At 45.1% G+C, this 21,399-nt stretch overlaps 1 protein-coding gene across 1 annotated transcript in view; it reads left to right on the top strand.

The window, feature by feature from the left end:
• LOC112256889 (mitotic deacetylase-associated SANT domain protein) overlaps positions 1–21,399 on the top strand; it is a 32,704-nt gene that overhangs the window by 1,462 nt on the left and 9,843 nt on the right. Inside the window, exons 2-8 of the mRNA XM_024430444.2 lie at positions 2,656–2,970; positions 5,598–5,985; positions 6,510–6,576; positions 10,220–10,362; positions 10,600–10,703; positions 17,885–17,960; positions 18,896–18,984. Coding sequence (XP_024286212.2) covers positions 2,656–2,970; positions 5,598–5,985; positions 6,510–6,576; positions 10,220–10,362; positions 10,600–10,703; positions 17,885–17,960; positions 18,896–18,984 — 1,182 coding nt within the window. The remainder of the gene's footprint in view (positions 1–2,655; positions 2,971–5,597; positions 5,986–6,509; positions 6,577–10,219; positions 10,363–10,599; positions 10,704–17,884; positions 17,961–18,895; positions 18,985–21,399) is intronic.

Raw genomic sequence — 21,399 nt, 5'->3', positions numbered from 1 at the left:
AGGGTTGTCTATCTACGGGTAACAGGGTTGTCTGTCTACGGGTAACAGGGTTGTCTGTCTACGGGTAACAGGGTTGTCTGTCTACGGGTAACAGGGTTGTCTGTCTACGGGTAACAGGGTTGTCTGTCTACGGGTAACAGGGTTGTCTGTCTACGGGTAACAGGGTTGTCTGTCTACGGGTAACAGGGTTGTCTGTCTACGGGTAACAGGGTTGTCTGTCTACGGGTAACAGGGTTGTCTGTCTACGGGTAACAGGGTTGTCTGTCTACGGGTAACAGGGTTGTCTGTCTACGGGTAACAGGGTTGTCTATCTACGGGTAACAGGGTTGTCTTGTCTATCTACGGGTAACAGGGTTGTCTGTCTACGGGTAACAGGGTTGTCTGTCTACGGGTAACAGGGTTGTCTGTCTACGGGTAACAGGGTTGTCTGTACGGGTAACAGGGTTGTCTGTCTACGGGTAACAGGGTTGTCTGTCTACGGGTAACAGGGTTGTCTGTCTACGGGTAACAGGGTTGTCGTGTTACGCTCCACCAGCTTTAGTTTTCCACCACAAAACACCAGAAAAGGACCATAAAGAGTAGAACCTGCTCCCCTGCTTTTACTCTCTCTATATTTTACAACGTGGGGGTGGTAAGGGGTATATGCAGACTTGGTCTTCCCCTACATGACGGTGCAGTTAGATCTAGCGTGTAACGGTGCATCCCTCGTGTCTGCCTCATGCCTCACCATATAGAATATAGACTAGGACTGCTTAACCTGCTGAATGCTGACTGGTCCCGTTTCACTCAGCACTCCTCCATCCTCCCCCATTCATTCCATCATAGGGCTGAAACCCCTCCCCTGTTCATTCCATCATAGGGCTGAAGCCTCTCCCCCGTTCATTCCATCATAGGGCTGAAACTCCTATAGGGGGGGTGTACTTGTGCAGTGCTCAGCTAAATGTATGCCTCTCTTTCTCCTGTCCTGGTTTTGGGGCTGGAGTTTTCCACTGGGAATTAACAGTGTATAGGCCTCCAGCATCAGGTCATACTCATTCCTATAGGTGTCTGCCTCACTCACTCACTCCTATAGGTGTCTGCCTCACTCACTCACTCCTACAGGTGTCTGCCTCACTCACTCACTCCTATAGGTGTCTGCCTCACTCACTCACTCCTACAGGTGTCTGCCTCACTCACTCACTCCTACAGGTGTCTGCCTCACTCACTCACTCCTACAGGTGTCTGCCACACTCACTCACTCCTACAGGTGTCTGCCTCACTCACTCACTCCTACAGGTGTCTGCCTCACTCACTCACTCCTATAGGTGTCAGCCTCACTCACTCACTCCTATAGCTGTCTGCCTCACTCACTCCTATAGCTGTCTGCCACACTCACTCACTCCTATAGGTGTCTGCAACACTCACTCACTCCTATAGGTGTCTGACAATTCACTCACTCCTAATGGTGTCTGCAACACTCACTCACTCACTCCTATAGGTGTCTGCCACATTCACTCACTCACTCCTATAGGTGTCTGCCACACTTACTCACTCCTATAGGTGTCTGCAACACTCACTCACTCCTATAGGTGTCTGCCAAATTCACTCACTCAATGGTGTCTGCAACACTCACTCACTCACTCCTATAGATGTCTGCCACATTCACTCACTCACTCACTCCTATAGGTGTCCGCCACATTCACTCACTCACTCACTCACTCCTATAGGTGTCTGTCACTCACTCCTATAGGTGTCTGCCAACACTCACTCACTCCTATAGGTGTCTGCCACATTCACTCACTCCTATAGGTGTCTGCCACACTCACTCACTCCTACAGGTGTCTGCCTCACTCACTCACTCCTATAGGTGTCTGTCACACACACTCACTCCTATAGGTGTCTGCCACACACACTCACTCCTATAGGTGTCTGCCACACTCACTCACTCCTATAGGTGTCTGCCACACTCACTCACTGCCACACACTCACTCCTATAGGTGTCTGCCACACTCACTCACACTCCTATAGGTGTCTGCCACATTCACTTACTCCTATAGGTGTCTGCCACACTCACTCACTCTTATAGGTGTCTGCCACACTCACTCCTATAGGTGTCTGCCACACACACTCACTCCTATAGGTGTCTGCCACACTCACTCACTCACTCCTATAGGTGTCTGCCACATTCACTTACTCCTATAGGTGTCTGCCACACTCACTCACTCTTATAGGTGTCTGCCACACACACTCACTCCTATAGGTGTCTGCCACACTCACTCACTCTTATAGGTGTCTGCCACACTCACTCACTCCTATAGGTGTCTGCCACATTCACTTACTCCTATAGGTGTCTGCCACACTCACTCACTCTTATAGGTGTCTGCCACACTCACTCACTCTTATAGGTGTCTGCCACACTCACTCCTATGGGCTTCAGCTGATGAAATACTCTACATCTTCACTTAATTGTATGATGTTTGTTTATGGATTTGAAAGTCAATTCACAGCATAATGTTAGTTTTTCCTTCCTGGTCGTATTATAGGTTCACTTCAGTACGACAACACATGAAGTCATAAGTTGTTTGTTTGCTCATTTGATCTGTAAAGGAAGCCTGTTCAGGTAGCCTCTCCAGTCAGGTATTTGATGATGTGTGTACCTGTCTGTCTCGTCGTCAGGCACAGCACCACAGGCCCTGGAGCCCTCAAAGACCAGCGCCAGGGCGAGGGACCATGGACAAGGATTCAGGGGGCCACAGTGCCAAGCGGCCCCGTGATGAGAGCATGATGCCCCTGGTCATCCCTGTGTCAGTCCCCGTACGAAGGCCAGACCCGTCCTCGTCCTCCCCAGACGGGGAGCACTCTACCACGGGGACAGGCTGGCCACAGAGACCTTTCACCCTCCAGGACGTGACCAGTATGGATGGCAAACCCTCCGTCATTGTCACCCGCAGGCGATCTCTCAGGAACTCTCTGTCAGAGAGCTCAGGACAGGTAGGTGCTAGTGCCCCCCCCCACACACACACACACCTTACTAACGTCTCCTCAAGTACCATAAGTAGAGGCTTGGTTCATATCTCTGTTTCCATATAATCTATTACAATCCTACATATCCTGCCACCATGCTCTAACACCCATGTCTCTCTCTCCCCTCTGCCCTCATTCCAACCCTGCCCCTCCCCCTCCCTCCCTGCTGCTCCAGATCAGGTCAAGGAGATTAGCAGGGGCTATCCACACTATAGATGGAGATATATTTCCTACTACTGTACTGTACAATAACCAGGGTGGTGGTGTACTGGACATGTTATGTGTATGGGGATAATGTACAAAATAGAAAATGAACACATTTCAACATTTCTCCTTTAATTCCCCTGGTGAGGAAAGTGCCGGTCTAGTGATGGTTCTGTACTGCTGCTGCTCATTTCGTGGCAAAGTTTGCAAATAACAAATAATATATACAAATGATATACTTTCTCATAGTATACTTCTGCCAGGTAAGCCTAATATACAGTTAACATTTAATTGAGCAGGTTTTGGGTAAAGTATTTCTGTCAACACACAAGACGGGTATCACATCAACTGGCTACACACAGTGACAGACAAACACACGTGCCAGACAGACAGACGGGCAATATTGCTGGAAATGAATTGCCAGATATTGTGTTAGGTTTGGCTTTTTAATCCAATAGTGGCTAACCAGGGGTGGGATAATGTCAATGTTGCTTTGATTAGATAGTAGCTGGGAGCTTGCAATGTCTGTTACTTGTGAGATTTGTTTATGACAGTTTGCGGTAGAACACGTGAAAATTGCATGTACTTTGAGAATTGTTTGGCGAGCCACACATCTCTGGGCTGCGATCGACCCTGCTGGAGACCCCTGATGTAGAATGTATCCTCTCTAGTGTCTGACCAGATGAACAACTCACTTAGACTGCATGCTGTAAACAGTGCTTCATACTAACTGGTGTATAGGGGTGTGGACAGGGAAACAGGGTGGACAGGGAGACATAGTGGACAGGGTGGACATGGTGGACAGGGGGACATAGTGGACAGGGTGGACAGGGAGACATGGTGGACAGGGAGACATGGTGGACAGGGTGGACAGGGAGACATGGTGGACAGAGAGACATGGTGGACAGGGAGACATGGTGGACAGGGAGACATGGTGGACAGGGAGACATGGTGGACAGGGAGACAGGGTGGACAGGGAGACATAGTGGACAGGGAGACATAGTGGACAGGGAGACATGGTGGACAGGGTGGACAGGGAGACATGGTGGACAGGGAGACAGGGTGGACATGGTGGACAGGAGAAAGGGGTGGACAGGGAAACAGAATGGACAGGGTGGACAGGGAAACAGGGTGGACATGGAGACATGGTGGACAGGGAGACATAGTGGACAGGGAGACATAGTGGACAGGGAGACATGGTGGACAGGGTGGACAGGGAGACATGGTGGACAGGGAAACAGAATGGACAGGGAAACAGGGTGGACAGGGAGACATAGTGGACAGGGTGGACATGGAGACATGGGAGACATGGTGGACAGGGAGACATGGTGGACAGGGAGACATGGTGGACAGGGTGGACAGGGAGACATGGTGGACAGGGAGACATGGTGGACAGGGTGGACAGGGTGGACATGGTGGACAGGAGAACAGAGTGGACAGGGAAACAGAATGGACAGGGAAACAGGGTGGACAGGGAGACATAGTGGACAGGGTGGACAGGGAGACAGGGTGGACAGGGAGACATGGTGGACAGGGTGGACAGGGAGACATGGTGGACAGGGAGACAGGGTGGACATGGTGGACAGGAGAAAGGGGTGGACAGGGAAACAGAATGGACAGGGAAACAGGGTGGACAGGGAGACATGGTGGACATGGTGGACAGGGAGACATGGTGGACATGGTGGACAGGGAGACATGGTGGACAGGGTGGACAGGGAGACATGGTGGACAGGGAGACATGGTGGATAGGGAGACATGGTGGACATGGTGGACATGGTGGACAGGGAGACATGGTGGACAGGGAGACAGGGTGGACATGGTGGACAGGAGAACAGGGTGGACAGGGAAACAGAATGGACAGGGAAACAGGGTGCACAGGGAAACAGAATGGACAGGGAAACAGGGTGGACAGGGAGACATAGTGGACAGGGTGGACATGGAGACATGGTGGACAGGGAGACATGGTGGACAGGGAGACATAGTGGACAGGGAGACATGGTGGACAGGGAGACAGGGTGGACATGGTGGACAGGAGAACAGGGTGGACAGGGAAACAGAATGGACAGGGAAACAGGGTGCACAGGGAAACAGAATGGACAGGGAAACAGGGTGGACAGGGAGACATAGTGGACAGGGTGGACATGGAGACATGGTGGACAGGGAGACATGGTGGACAGGGAGACATAGTGGACAGGGAGACATGGTGGACAGGGTGGTCAGGGAGACATGGTGGACAGGGAGACAGGGTGGACAGGGAGACAGGGTGGACAGGAGAACAGGGTGGACAGGAGAACAGGGTGGACAGGAGAACAGAGTGGACAGGAGAACAGGGTGGACAGTAGCAGTCATGTATTTCTGTGTTTGTACTGATGTTCTACCTCCTTCTTTAGAACGGTGGAATGGAGGGAGGGAACGACAACGACGGCAAGAAGCCCAAACGCCGTCCCCGGCCCGAACCCCTCTTCATCCCGCCTCCCAAGCCTGGCACCTTCATCGCCCCTCCTGTCTACTCCTGCATCACTCCCTACCAGAGCCACCTCCGCTCCCCTGTCCGGCTAATAGACAACCCCCTGACCATGCCGCCCTACACCCCCCCGCCCATCCTCAGCCCGGTGAGAGAGGGATCAGGTCTCTACTTTTCTACCTTCCTCTCCTCTGCTGCATCCAGCCAGGGTCTGCCTCCAGCCAGGGTCTGCCTCCAGCCAGGGTCTGCCTCCACCCAGGGTCTGCCTCCACCCATCACGCCCAAATCAGCCACACGCAGCCTGCTGCGATCCAGTGAGTACCACTATCTGGGGCCTACTGGGGTTGTAGTCCAAACCTACTCAACCCCCTGTGCTTCTGGGGGTTGTAGTCCAAACCTACTTAACCTGTTTCTTTTGGGGGTTTTAGTCCAAACCTGCTCAACCTGTGTCCTACTGGGGTTGTAGTCCAAACATACTCTACCTAGCTGGGTGCTTCTGGGGGTTGTAGTTCAAACATAGCCTACCGGAGTGCTACTGGGGTTTGCAGATGCCTTTGCACTGGTTTCCCCAGATCCAGATAAAGCTAAGATTATCTATTGAGCATGCTTTTTAGTCCAGGGCTAACCGGCCATTAGGATTTAAACAAGCTGTCATCAGAATGAACTGTAGCTGTGTGAGTTGGACCATAACTTTATTCCCTCATATAAACATTTCTTGAGTAATACGTATGAAGTAAGCTCACTTCCTCAAAATCTGCTGTACTAAATATTTTCTGTTGTAAGAAGAGATAAGAATAGTACATTTAACGGACAATTTTTTTGGTGTTGTGTTTTTCAGACAGCGTTGACATAACCCCACCTCTGCTCTCAACGATCGGTGAGGCCACTCCAGTCAGTATAGAACCGTGAGTACACACACACACACACACACACATACACACACACACACACACATACACACACACATACACACATACACACACACATACACACACATACACATACACACACACATACACACACACACACACACACACACACACACACACACACATACACATACACATACACACGAACACACACACGCACACACACACACGAACACACACACGAACACACACACACAACACACACACACGAACACACACACACACGAACACACACACGAACACACACACACACACACGAACACACACACGAACACACACACGAACACACACACACACACGAACACACACAGAACACACACAGAACACACACACACACAGACAGAACACACCACCCTCCATACTTCGAGCCTGAGAGGCTAAAGTACTTTTAAATAAAAATACTCTGAAATCAAAGTACTTTTAAATCAAAGTACTCTTAAATCAAAGTTAGAGTCAGAGAAGATATTCATCCAAGGCCAAACAACTAGTCAAATGGTACACTGTGTGTCTTTCTCAGTGATGGTGCTGAGTCTATTGATATGTGCTGTAGTAGAGGACTGTTTTTGTGTTAGCTATGAAAGGATAGATTGGGTGCTTTGGATCTGACCCAGTTAGCCTGTATCACGGTCCTGATTTTATTCACAAAGACAGAGGAGTGTGTGTGTGTGTGTGTGGGAGGTGGGGGAGTGGTGATTGCTTGGTGAGAGAAAAACAGGGTGCATTGTGGATTGTCTTCCCTTTCTTCCTCTCTCTGACTGGTAGCAGCTGGCTAGTAATCAGGCCGGCCGGGCGGGCCAGGCAGGGGTAACCTCCAGTGGGGATAAATCAGGTCTTTCAGCTGAGTCTAGAGCAACCAGCCTCCTCTGCTTCCTCTTCTTCCTCCTTAAACACCCCCCTCAAACCCCTGAGCAAGATCAGCTTACAGCAGGGGCCTGTTGATTAGTGTACAATGTAACAAAACCTTTTGCAGCGGGGAAACAAACACGATTGTTTCTTATTGGAAACGTCCATGTAGTCGTGAGCCAGATCAGCTTACAGCAGGGTCAGTTTAGGAGGCAAACTTTGTGAACGTTGCTGATAAAAATCAAATGAATAGAGCTGAAGTGATTCTTTATTCTACATCCACAGATGCTTGTTTGTTTTACCACAGAGACCTAATATATTTTTATCTGAACGTTCTACAACGTTGTGCCCTGCTGAACACACTCCAGCTAGCTCATTCTGGGAGGAGACCTGAACTGAGCTAGCAGGCTGCAGCCAGGTGCAATTAGAACACAGGGAGGGAGAAGGCTGAATAGTGTCTGCGTTCCAGGCTGTTTTCAAAGCTACCGTTATCTATCATTGGAGGGGTATCCTGGGGGTAACCTGATCGACCACTTTATCACCGTCCGTTTGCCTCAGTGCAGCAGACAGTTTTTTTTAAAATTATTAGCTGTGGGTTATTTCTGTAAACCAGCCGACCAAATCAATTCAAATCAAATGTTATTGGTCACATACACCTGGTTAGCAGATGTTATTGTGAGTCTAGCGAAATGTTTGTGCTTCTAAATCCGACAGTGCAGCAGTATCTAACAGGTAATATCTAATTCCACAACAAAACCTAATACACACAATCTAGTAAAGGAATGGGATGAGAATATATAAGTATAACATATATGGATGAGCAGCGACAGAGTTGCTAAGATGCAATAGATAGTAAAGAATAGATAGTGAAGGATACAGTATATACAGTGCCTTGCGAAAGTATTCGGCCCCCTTGAACTTTGCGACCTTTTGCCACATTTCAGGCTTCAAACATAAAGATACAAAACTATTTTTTTGTGAAGAATCAACATCAAGTGGGACACAATCATGAAGTGGAACGACATTTATTGGATATTTCAAACTTTTTTAACAAATCAAAAACTGCAAAATTGGCCGTGCAAAATTATTCAGCCCCCTTAAGTTAACACTTTGTAGCGCCACCTTTTGCTGTGATTACAGCTGTAAGTCGCTTGGGGTATGTCTCTATCAGTTTTGCACATCGAGAGACTGACATTTTTCCCCATTCCTCCTTGCAAAACAGCTCGAGCTCAGTGAGGTTGGATGGAGAGCATTTGTGAACAGCAGTTTTCAGTTCTTTCCACAGATTCTCGATTGGATTCAGGTCTGGACTTTGACTTGGCCATTCTAACACCTGGATATGTTTATTTTTGAACCATTCCATTGTAGATTTTGCTTTATGTTTTGGATCATTGTCTTGTTGGAAGACAAATCTCCGTCCCAGTCTCAGGTCTTTTGCAGACTCCATCAGGTTTTCTTCCAGAATGGTCCTGTATTTGGCTCCATCCATCTTCCCATCAACTTTAACCATCTTCCCTGTCCCTGCTGAAGAAAAGCAGGCCCAAACCATGATGCTGCCACCACCATGTTTGACAGTGGGGATGATGTGTTCAGGGTGATGAGCTGTGTTGCTTTTACGCCAAACATAACGTTTTGCATTGTTGCCAAAAAGTTCAATTTTGGTTTCATCTGACCAGAGCACCTTCTTCCACATGTTTGGTGTGTCTCCCAGGTGGCTTGTGGCAAACTTTGAATGACACTTTTTATGGATATCTTTAAGAAATGTCTTTCTTCTTGCCACTCTTCCATAAAGGCCAGATTTGTGCAATATACGACTGATTGTTGTCCTATGGACAGAGTCTCCCACCTCAGCTGTAGATCTCTGCAGTTCATCCAGAGTGATCATGGGCCTCTTGGCTGCATCTCTGATCAGTCTTCTCCTTGTATGAGCTGAAAGTTTAGAGGGACGGCCAGTTCTTTGTAGATTTGCAGTGGTCTGATACTCCTTCCATTTCAATATTATCGCTTGCATAGTGCTCCTTGGGATGTTTAAAGCTTGGGAAATCTTTTTGTATCCAAATTTTAAACTTCTTCACAACAGTATCTCGGACCTGCCTGGTGTGTTCCTTGTTCTTCATGATGCTCTCTGCGCTTTTAACGGACCTCTGAGACTATCACAGTGCAGGTGCATTTATACAGAGACTTGATTACACACAGGTGGATTGTATTTATCATCATTAGTCATTTAGGTCAACATTGGATCATTCAGAGATCCTCACTGAACTTCTGGAGAGAGTTTGCTGCACTGAAAGTAAAGGGGCTGAATAATTTTGCACGCCCAATTTTTCAGTTTTTGATTTGTTAAAAATGTTTGAAATATCCAATAAATGTCGTTCCACTTCATGATTGTGTCCCACTTGTTGTTGATTCTTCACAAAAAAATACAGTTTTATATCTTTATGTTTGAAGCCTGAAATGTGGCAAAAGGTCGCAAAGTTCAAGGGGGCCGAATACTTTCGCAAGGCACTGTACATATGAGATGAGTAATACGAGATATGTAAACATTCCACTAGTTAACTACATGTCTGGATAAGAACACTTATTCACATGATTTTTCTTTAAATAAAAAATTTACCTAAGTTATGAAAGCTTCCCTGTCAATCACAACAATATGATCTAGAATTGTAATAATGGAGGCTATGCTATAGCAGGACAGAGAGACTGCATATCATGCGCATTTCTGAAAGTGTCTCCCGTCTCTCCAACTGACCACTGGCTATACATTCTGTCATCTCAGGCGTATAAACATTGGTGTGAGGTACCAGGCAGAGGTACCAGAGCTAAGGCAGCGTTCAGCGGCCCAACAAGACCATCCCAAGGCTGAGCTGGTCTGGGCTCCTCTCCACGACCTGGAGGCTAAACCTGAAGACCAGGAGAGAGGTAATACACTAACAAAAGTATCAGCTAACTGTCCCACCAATAATACTGTCATTAACCAGGTTGGTATTATCCAATATAAATTAGTCAGTACATCAAGCATTCAGTAGTGATTTGAAGAACCCAGTGGAAAACATTTAGCTGATCATGCTACAGTATCTCAATCACAACCTCTCTTTCTCTCTCTCTCTCCCTCCCCCCTCTCTCTCCCCGTTCCCCCCACCCTCTCTCTCTCTTCAGTGGATGACCTCATGAACCTGGCGTGCTCAAGCGCTCTGCATGGCGGAGGGACCAATCAGGAGCTGGCTCTGCACTGCCTGTACGAGTGCAAGGGTGACATCATGGTGAGCAATGCATGATGGGTCATGATGACTGAAGAGGGATGACAGGGAGGGGTGGGGTGAGAGCTGGGTCGCATTCATTAGAACACATTGTAGCAAAATGGTTTGAAACTGAAAATGAAAAAGAGTGTTTAGGTGTTGACAGATTGTACCTTTGTTTGTGAGGGTTTTCTTCCATCTTGCGTGTACTGAACAGAGTACAATCTTGGCTTTGGTGGGTGGGATTTAACTGGACCCCGGCTGTGTTCCAATATCCATACCAGCATTTCTTGCTATACCACCACCGAATGCATGCACAATGCATTCAATTTTTTATGTTTTAATTTGAGCCATTTAGCACAGCACTCTCTACCACCAGCAAACACAAATGGTGTATGCTATGGTAAGGGTATTAGGGTGTATGGTATGGTAAGGGTATTAGGGTGTATGATATGGTAATGCTATTAGGGTGTATGGTATGCTATGGTTAGGGTATTAGGGTGTATGGTATGCTATGGTTAGGGTATTAGGGTGTATGGTATGCTATGGTAAGGGTATTAGGGTGTATGCTATGGTAATGCTATAAGGGTGTATGGTATGGTAAGGGTTTTAGGGTGTATGGTATGCTATGGTAAGGGTATTAGGTTGTATAGTATGCTATGGTAAGGGTATCAGGGTATATGGTATGGTAAGGGTATTAGGGTGTATGGTATGGTATGGTATGGTAAGGGTATTATGGTGTATGGTAAGGGTATTAGGGTGTATGGTATGGTAAGGGTATTAGGGTGTATGGTATGATAAGGGTATTATGGTGTATGGTATGGTAAGGCTATTAGGGTGTATGCAGTGGTGTAAAGTACAGAAGTACAAATCATTTAAAGTACTACTTAAGTCGTTTTTGGGGTTACTTGTAACGGTCTTCTTCCTCCTCTGACGAGGAGTAGTAGGAAGGATCGGAGGACCAATGCTCAGCGTGGTAAGTGTTACTTTTAATAGAACACAGAAAAATACAAAATAACAACGTGAAATAACAAAAACCCGTATGGGTCATGCCCTGACCATACTAAAACAAAGACAACCCACCCAACTCACGCCCTGACCATACTAAAACAAAGACAACCCACCCAACTCACGCCCTGACCGTACTAAAACAAAGACAACCCACCCAACTCACGCCCTGACCGTACTAAAACAAAGACAACCCACCCAACTCACGCCCTGACCATACTAAAACAAAGACAACCCACCAAACTCACGCCCTGACCATACTAAAACAAAGACAACCCACCCAACTCACGCCCTGACCATACTAAAACAAAGACAACCCACCCAACTCACTCCCTGACCATACTAAAACAAAGACAACCCACCCAACTCACGCCCTGACCATACTAAAACAAAGACAACCCACCCAACTCACTCCCTGACCATACTAAAACAAAGACAACCCACCCAACTCACGCCCTGACCATACTAAAACAAAGACAACCCACCCAACTCACTCCCTGACCATACTAAAACAAAGACAACCCACCCAACTCACGCCCTGACCATACTAAAACAAAGACAACCCACCCAACTCACGCCCTGACCATACTAAAACAAAGACAACCCACCCAACTCACGCCCTGACCATACTAAAACAAAGACATAACAAAAGAACTAAGGTCAGAACGTGACAGTACTTTACTATTTAGATTTTTGACTACTTTTAGTTCACTACATTCTTGAAAAAAATATTTATCTTTTTACTCCATACATTTACCTTGACACCCAAAAGTACTCGTTACATTAAGAATGCCTAGTAGGACAGGAAGATGGTCCAATTCACGCATGTTTCAACAGAACATCCCTGGTCGTCCCTACTGCCTCTGATCTGGTGGCCTCACTAAACACACAGGCTTAGTTGGTAAATAATGTCTGAATGTTAGAGTGTGCCCCTGGCTATCTGTAAATTCCAAAAACAAGAAAATGGTGCCATCTGGTTTGCTTAATAGGAATTTATAATGATTAATAAGGAATTTGAAATTATTTAAACTTTTACTTTTGATACTTACAGTGAGGGAAAAAAGTACTTGATCCCGTTTGCCCACTGACAAAGAAATGACCAGTCTATTTTTTAGTGGTAGGTTTATTTGAACAGTGAGAGACAGTGAGGGAAATAAGTATTTGACCCCCTCTCAATCAGAAAGATTTCTGGCTCCCAGGTGTCATTTATACAGGTAACGAGCTGAGATTAGGAGCACACTCATAAAGGGAGTGCTCCTAATCTCAGTTTGTTACCTGTATAAAAGACACCTGTCCACAGAAGCAATCAATCAATCAGATTCCAAACTCTCCACCATGGCCAAGACCAAAGAGCTCTCCAAGGATGTCAGGGACAAGATTGTAGACCTACACAAGGCTGGAATGGGCTACAAGACCATCGCCAAGCAGCTTGGTGAGAAGGTGACAACAGTTGGCGCGATTATTGCAAATGGAAGAAACACAAAAGAACTGTCAATCTCCCTCGGCCTGGGGCTCCATGCAAGATCTCACCTCGTGGAGTTGCAATGATCATGAGAACGGTGAGGAATCAGCCCAGAACTACACGGGAGGATCTTGTCAATGATCTCAAGGCAGCTGGGACCATAGTCACCAAGAAAACAATTGGTAACACACTAGGCCGTGAAGGACTGAAATCCTGCAGCGCCTGCAAGTTCCCCCTGCTCAAGATAGCACATATACATGCCCGTCTGAAGTTTGCCAATGAACATCTGAATGAATCAGAGGACAACTGGGTGAAAGTGTTGTGGTCAGATGAGACCAAAATTGAGCTCTTTGGCATCAACTCAAATCCCATAGAAAATCTGTGGAGGGAGCTGAAGGTTCGAGTTGCCAAACATCAGCCTCGAAACCTTAATGACTTGGAGAAGATCTGCAAAGAGGAGTGGGACAAAATCCCTCCTGAGATGTGTGCAAACCTGGTGGCCAACTACAAGAAACATCTGACCTCTGTGATTGCCAACAAGGGTTTTGCCACCAAGTACTAAGTGCAGAGGGGTCAAATACTGATTTCACTCATTAAAATGCAAATCAATTTATAACATTTTTGACATGCGTTTATCTGGATTTTGTTGTTGTTATTCTGTCTCTCACTGTTCAAATACACCTACAAATAAACCTACCTGGTTAAATAAAGGTGAAATAAGGGTATTAGGGTGTATGGTTTGGTAAGGGTATTAGGGTGTATGGTTTGGTAAGGGTATTATGGTGTATGCTTTGGTAAGAGTATTAGGGTGTATGGTTTGGGAAGAGTATTAGGGTGTATGGTTTGGCAGGGGTTTTAGGGTGTATGGTTTGGTAAGGGTATATGGTTTGGTAAGGGTATTAGGGTGTATGGTTTGGTAAGGGTATTAGGGTGCATGGTATCGTAAGGGTATTGGGGTGCATGGTATTAGGGTGTATGGTTTGGCAGGGGTTTTAGGGTGTATGGTTTGGTAAGGGTATATGGTTTGGTAGGGGTATTAGGGTGCATGGTTTGGTAAGAGTTTTAGGGTGTATGGATTGGTAAGGTTATATGGTTTGGTAAGGGTATTAGGGTGTATGGTTTGGTAAGGGTATATGGTTTGGTAGGGGTATTAGGGTGCATGGTTTGGTAAGGGTTTTAGGGTGTATGGTTTGGTAAGGGTGTATGGTTTGGCAGGGGTTTTAGGGTGTATGGTTTGGTAAGGGTATATGGTTTGGTAGGGGTATTAGGGTGCATGGTTCGGTAAGGGTTTTAGGGTGTATGGTTTGGTAAGGGTATATGGTTTGGTAAGGGTATTAGGGTGTATTATAAGGTATTACGGTGCATGGTATCGTAAGGGTATTGGGGTGCATGGTATCGTAAGGGTATTAGGGTGTATGGTTTGGTAAGGGTATTAGGGTGTATTATAAGGTATTAGGGTGCATGGTATCGTAAGGGTATTGGGGTGCATGGTATCGTAAGGGTATTAGGGTGTATTATAAGGTATTAGGGTGCGTGGTATTGTAAGGGTATTGGGGTGCATGGTATCGTAAGGGTATTAGGGTGTATGGTTTGGTAAGGGTATTAGGGTGTATGGTTTGGTAGGGGTATTAAGGTGTATGGTTTGGTAAGGGTGTATGGTATGGTAAAGGTATTAGGGTGTATGATATGGTATTAGGGTGCATGGTATCGTAAGGGTATTGGGGTGCATGGTATCGTTAGGGTGTATGGTTTGGTAAGGGTATTAGGGTGTATGGTTTGGTAGGGGTATTAAGGTGTATGGTTTGGTAAGGGTGTATGATATGGTATAGGTATTAGGGTGTATGATATGGTATTAGGGTGTATGATATGGTAAAGGGTATTAGGGTGTATGATATGGTATTAGGGTGTATGATATGGTATTAGGGTGCATGGTATCGTAAGGGTATTGGGGTGCATGGTATCATTTGGTAAGGGTATTGGGGTGTATGGTATCGTAAGGGTATTGGGGTGCATGGTATCGTTTGGTAAGGGTATTACGGTGTATGGTTTGGTAAGGGTGTATGATATGGTAAAGGTATTAGGGTGTATGATATGGTATTAGGGTGTATGATATGGTAAAGGGTATTAGGGTGTATGGTATGGTATGGTAAAGGTATTACGGTGTATGGTATGGTAAGGTATTAGGGTGTATGGTATGGTAAGGTATTAGGGTGTATGGTATGGTAAGGGTATTACGGTGTGTGGTATGGTATGGTAAGGGTATTAGGGTGTGTGGTATTGTCGTGTCTTTATCATTAAATGAAGACTTAGTTTTTATCAAAGATTCTCTGTAATTAGTATTACGCGATTAAACTGATTAATCATGTAACTGTAATTAACTAGGAAGTCGGGGCACCAAGGAAAATATTCAGATTACAAAGTTATAATTTTTCAGATGTTTTATATTTGATCAATTTGTCTTCGAATTAATGAATTATTTACTTTACCTCACGTTAGTCTCATTCCAAACGTCAAAAATTGTTGGTTATCTGCACGAACCCAGTCTTCACTATGAGTCATCCATACATCAATTGTCTTAAATCATTTATTTACTAACTAAGTAATTCCCAGAAATGCATAAACAAACAGTTGATAGTTACAAGGAAATGATATCGGAGTTTCCCTAGTGGGATGAACCGGTATCGCGGCTTGGTGTACAAAAGGGAAGTGGGGGTCGACTGAGATAAGACAACACACAGTTGATAATTATAACAATTGAAATGCTAATCCTTTGCACATGAACGCTCACTCATTCGGGAACAATTGCGATCAATATATATATATATTTACGCTCAGTGTGTCGTCGGGGTCTCTGCTGAAAAGTTTGTTTCTGTTGGAGAGTTCCGGTCCTCTCTCTCTGTCGTGGTTAGAGTGGTTAGCTCAAAGTGACATTCATTCATGTCGTTATGGATAGATGTTTCGGCGGTTGTCGTTCTTCACATTCAATTATACTGGATTCCTAGCTGCAGACTAGTAATTAATATCAAAGACTTGTTCTTATTCTGTCGGTATCGATAGTCTAAGAGTTTAACCACGTGGTATGGTTAAAAGATTCAGCCATTTGGTCTCAAACCTTGGCCCTCTTGTTATCGAGGTAAGCTGGGCTGCAACCTTTGTCCTCTCCGGATTGAGAGAAAACATGGTCTGTTGAGAACTTCTCAAAGTTGGGGTTTTATTCGGGAGTTAGCCTGTGCCAGGATGCCCGACCCTAACTGGGCTCATGGGCGGTCCTCTGATTTTGTTAAACTCAAAAGGGAGTTGGAGTTTCCTTCATTAAACAGTCCAAAATCACATTACACAATTGTACAAACAGTATCATCCCTCACTCATTCATCTTATACATCAATTAGATGTAAACCTCATATCTGAGGCTATTATATAAACAGAATTATGGTAATGTGGCTGCACCATCTCCCATGAGCCTCACCAAATTGTAACAAACGGACCAGTTCGTAGCTTGATTCTTAACCGATCTTTTATACCTTCTCCGGAACGTAAACGTTGTTTGGACCTTTTGTGTGGAAGAAATTCCTTTGTTCTCCATGAAAATTCACTCTGTCTCTATACTGTGGCCATGAGGGGATAATCTCCTCCTGGAATTTACGACCTCTCTCTGACCACAGCAGCCTGTGTGTAGGAGGCAGAGAGAGGGGGATGGGGCTTGCTGTACCCAAAGAGGGCAACGTCATGACAATATGGTAAAGGTATTAGGGTGTATGGTATGGTAAGGGTATTAGGGTGTATGATATGGTAAAGGGTATTGGGGTGTATGATATGGTAAAGGTATTAGGGTGTATGGTATGGTAAAGGGTATTAGGGTATATGGTATGGTAAAGGTATTAGGGTGTAGGGTATGGTAAAGGGAATTAGGGAGTATGGTAAAGGGTATTAGGGTGTATGGTAAAGGTATTAGGGTGTATGGTATGGTAAAGGTATTAGGGTGTATGGTATGGTAAAGGTATTAGGGTGTATGGTATGGTAAATGTATTAGGGGTGGAGGAATTGTTAGTTTTGTCACTCAGCAAAGTTAACTACTGTGTATATAACATGTAACAGATGTGGTGCAGCACAGTGGCAAGTGAGTTCACTATTCCTGCTAGTAGCCATCTTCTCCTTGAATCTATGTGTTGTTTTGTTATCAGATATGCTCAGTGCTCCATCTTCCCAATGTAGAAAACACTTACACATACACTGATACAGTAGACACACACATGCTGACACACTGGAGTAAAGGTCATGTATGGGGCCTTGGGCAGAAACACAGCAATGTGTTCAATGAGAGAGATATAGAGAGAGAGGCAGTGAGCTAGAGGGGGTGAGATAAAGAGAAAGATAGAGGAAGATGGCCTATACTAGTGGCTTCAGCTTGCTGCATTTAGCCATGTTGTTGTCAAGGAGACAGAGAGTGGCTGTCAGTGTGTGAAGTGCTCTCTCCCCCTCTGTCTCAGCAGCAGGAGGCATGTTGCTCTCTTACAGTATATCTCCCAGTTCATCCCCTCATTATTAGGGACAGATCAGCCTCTCAATATCCAATAGAACTCTGATCAGTGTCCTGTGTGTGCTCCAGCCAAGTAAACCTGGATTTGAAGTATTGCTCGGAGACTCATAAGCTGTTGCAAAAAAATATTTAAAAAACAGGACATTTTTCATGTATTAGTCTTCAGAGTTAATTTGATTTGTTGTTTTTGGTTTTCAGGAAGCGTTGGCCCTCCTGCTATTGAAAAACCCCATCTTCCCAAAGAACCACCGTCTAGGATACTACCACTACTCCGGTTGGTCAAGACAGAGAACTAGGGTTGCAAAATACTGATCACTTTTCTGAAAGTCCCAGGTTTTCCAGAAATCCTGGCTGTAAAATTCCAGGAATCAGGAGGGAAAAGCAGAAAATCCCTAAACCTCTAACTAGGATTTCTGGAAAACCTGGGACTTTTTAAAAAAGTTACAGAAGTTCTACAACCCTACATATAAGACTTTATATCTGTACAGTATTATGTCTATGGTTACTACGTCGCTCTCTCCTCTGGCTCTTACTTTGTTTCTAAGTCACTCTGTGGGTAGTCTACTCTTCCTGCAGACAAGCCTCGGTGCAGAACTCTCTGTGGGTTGTCTACTCTTCCTGCAGACAAGCCTCGGTGCAGAACTCTCTGTGGGTACTTTTACGAAATTAGAATAATCAAACTTCACTGGGTTATGTCAAAGTGCATTCCTGCAGGCATGCCTGTGCTGTCTGAATACTTGTATGAGTCCTTTTCTCCTCCCCTCTAGTAACAGGGATGAGCTCCAGAGCCCCCCTCAGCCTTAAACAATGGCAGCTGAAGGGAGGGGAGGTGCTAGCTGGTGGGGGATGGAGTGGGTGGAGGGGTGTGGGTCCGTGGAGAGAGGGGGGGGATTGGCTGTGGAAGGGAAACTGTGGAGGATTGAGAGTGTCGCTGGGGGTGATGGGAGCGGAGTGAGAGGTAGAGTGGGAGAGGAGAGGGTGGAGGGGGGTATTGGGTTTGTGGCGTTTGGTTAATCCCAAGCAGAGGACAGAGAACCATTGTTTGTCCAACTAGTGTGTGTGTGTCCACCCTGTGCATACAGAAGCAGACAGTCACAGTCACCAGTCAATGTCTGTCCGTCTAATTCCCCACCACTCTTTTGTCTGTTTTTTCTCTTTCTCTCTCTCTTTCTTTCTCTCTCATTTTCTCTCATTCTCGCTCTCTCTCAGGGTCAGACAGCTGGACCCCAGTAGAGAGAAGTTGCTTTAACAAAGGGATCGCTGCCTATAAGAAAGACTTCTTCATGGTCCAGAAACTGGTATGTACCAGTCCATGTACAGTACCAGTCAAACGTTTGTACACACATACTCATTCTAGTGTTTTTAGTTTTTATATTTTCTACATTGTAGAATAATAGTGAAGACATTTACAACGATGAAATAACAGATATAGAATCATGTAGTAACCAAAAAGTGTTAAAAAAATCTAAATATATTGTAACGACCCTGGGTTTATAAGCGCGGAAATCGACTCTGCCACACGAGCATGCTTTTCCGGCACAGCGCCAGACCTCGGGCTCGAAGGTTGAGGGTTCGAGACCTGCTCCCTGCTGTTTCATTACAATATTTTATATTTGAGATTCTTCAAAGTTGCTACCGTTTGCCTTGATGACAGCTTTGCACACTTTTGGCATTCTCTCAACCATCTTCATGAGGTAGTCACCTGGAATGCATTTCAATTAACAGGTGTGCCTTGTTGAAAGTTAATTGAATTTGTTTGAGCCAATCAGTTGTGTTGTGACAAGGTAGGGTTGGTATACAGAAGACAGCCCTATTTGGTAAAATACCAAGTCCATATTATGGCAAGATCCAGAGTTACCTCTGCTGCAGAGGATACGTTCGTTAGAGTTACCAGCCTCAGAAATTGCAGCCCAAATAAATGCTTCACAGAGTTCAAGTAACAGACAAATCTCAACATCAACTGTTCAGAGGAGATTGCATGAATCAGGCCTTCATGATCGAATTGCTGCAAAGAAACCACTACTAAAGGACACCAATAAGAAGAAGAGACTTGCTTGGACCAAGAAACACAAGAAATGGACATTAAACCAGTGGAAATCTGTCCTTTTTGGTTCCAACCATCGTGTCTTTCTGAGACGCCGAGTATGTGAACGGATGATCTCCGCATGTGTGGTTCCCACCGTGAAGCATGGAGGAGGAGGTGTGATGGTATGGGCTGCAAGAGTGACAATGAGAATACACAAGTCAACTGAGGGTTTTGATAAATCTGTTCCCATTCAGAATTCCTATGTGATTACTGTAATATGATGAAAGGTTACTTAATAAATCCTCTCTAGGGTATGTGGGACGCTAGCATCCCACCTGGCCAACATGCAGTGAGATTGCAGAGCGCCAAATTCAAATACAGAAATACTCATTATAAAAATTCAGAAAATATACAACTATTTTACATAGGTTTAAATATTAACTTCTTGTGAATCCAACCACGGTGTCAGATTTTTTAAATGCTTTACGGTGAAAGCATACCTTACGATTATTTGAGAACATCGCCCAGCAGGCTAATCATTACAAACAGTAACCAGCCAAGTAGAAGAGTTACACAAGTCAGAAATAGAGATACAATTAATCACTTACCTTTGATGATCTTCATATGGTTGCACTCAGAAGGCAATCATTTATTTAATAAATGTTCCTTTTGTTTGATAAAGTCTCTCTTTATTTTTTCCAAAAACCTCTGTTTTGTTTGCGTGTTTTCTTCAGTAATCCACAGGCTCAAATGCAGTCACAACAGGCAGACAAAAAAATCCTAATTGTATCCGTAAAGTTCATAGAAACATGTCAAACGATGTTTATATTCAATCCTCAGGTTGTTTTTAGCCTAAATAATCGATAATATTTCAACCGGACAATAACGTCGTCAATATAATCTGTGACACGGCGCGCATGAAAAAGCTCTGTGACACGGCAGTGTCCACTCATTCAGAGTGGTCTTACTCCCTCATTTTTCAGAATACAAGCCTGAAACGATTTCTAAAGACTGTTGACATCTAGTGGAAGGCATAGGAACTGGAATTTGAGTCCTAAGTCAATGGATACTGTAATGGCATTGAATAGAAAACTACAACAAACTACTACTTCCTGAATGGATTTTTCTCAGGTTTTCACCTGCCAAATCAGTTCTGTTATACTCACAGACACTATTTTAGCAGTTTTGGAAACGTCAGAGTGTTTTCTATCTCAATCTACCAATTATATGCATATCCTATCTTCTGGGCCTGAGTAGAAGGCAGGGAAAAGGCAGGGAAAAGGCTTGAATCGCCGTCCGGGAGATCAGGAAATAGGTTGATAACAGGAAACCCGATAGGCTGAAGTACAGGCAGGGAATAGGCAAAAGGCTTCGCTAGTAAGGCAGGCAAAAACTATCATACACAGGAGGAGTAAATCACTGGAAAAACAGAGCTCCGAAAGACGTGTCACAAAACAAACAATACCTCACAGTGATGGAGTGCAAAGAACTGAACTAAATAGTGTGTGATAATGACATACAGGTGTGTGAACAGGTGATCAGAATTCAGGTGATTGGGATCTGGAGGGTGAGCTGCATTCAGGGGATCTATGTGTTTGAGAGTGTGAGTTGGAAGCAGACGTTACAGATACATTAGTCGACAATACAAAATAGAGATTTAAAAGCCACATGGTGGACCACTCAAATA

Source organism: Oncorhynchus tshawytscha, linkage group LG08 (genome assembly GCF_018296145.1).
Source record: "Oncorhynchus tshawytscha isolate Ot180627B linkage group LG08, Otsh_v2.0, whole genome shotgun sequence".
NCBI classification, from domain to species: domain Eukaryota; kingdom Metazoa; phylum Chordata; class Actinopteri; order Salmoniformes; family Salmonidae; genus Oncorhynchus; species Oncorhynchus tshawytscha.
This window is presented reverse-complemented; position numbering and strand designations above follow the sequence as displayed.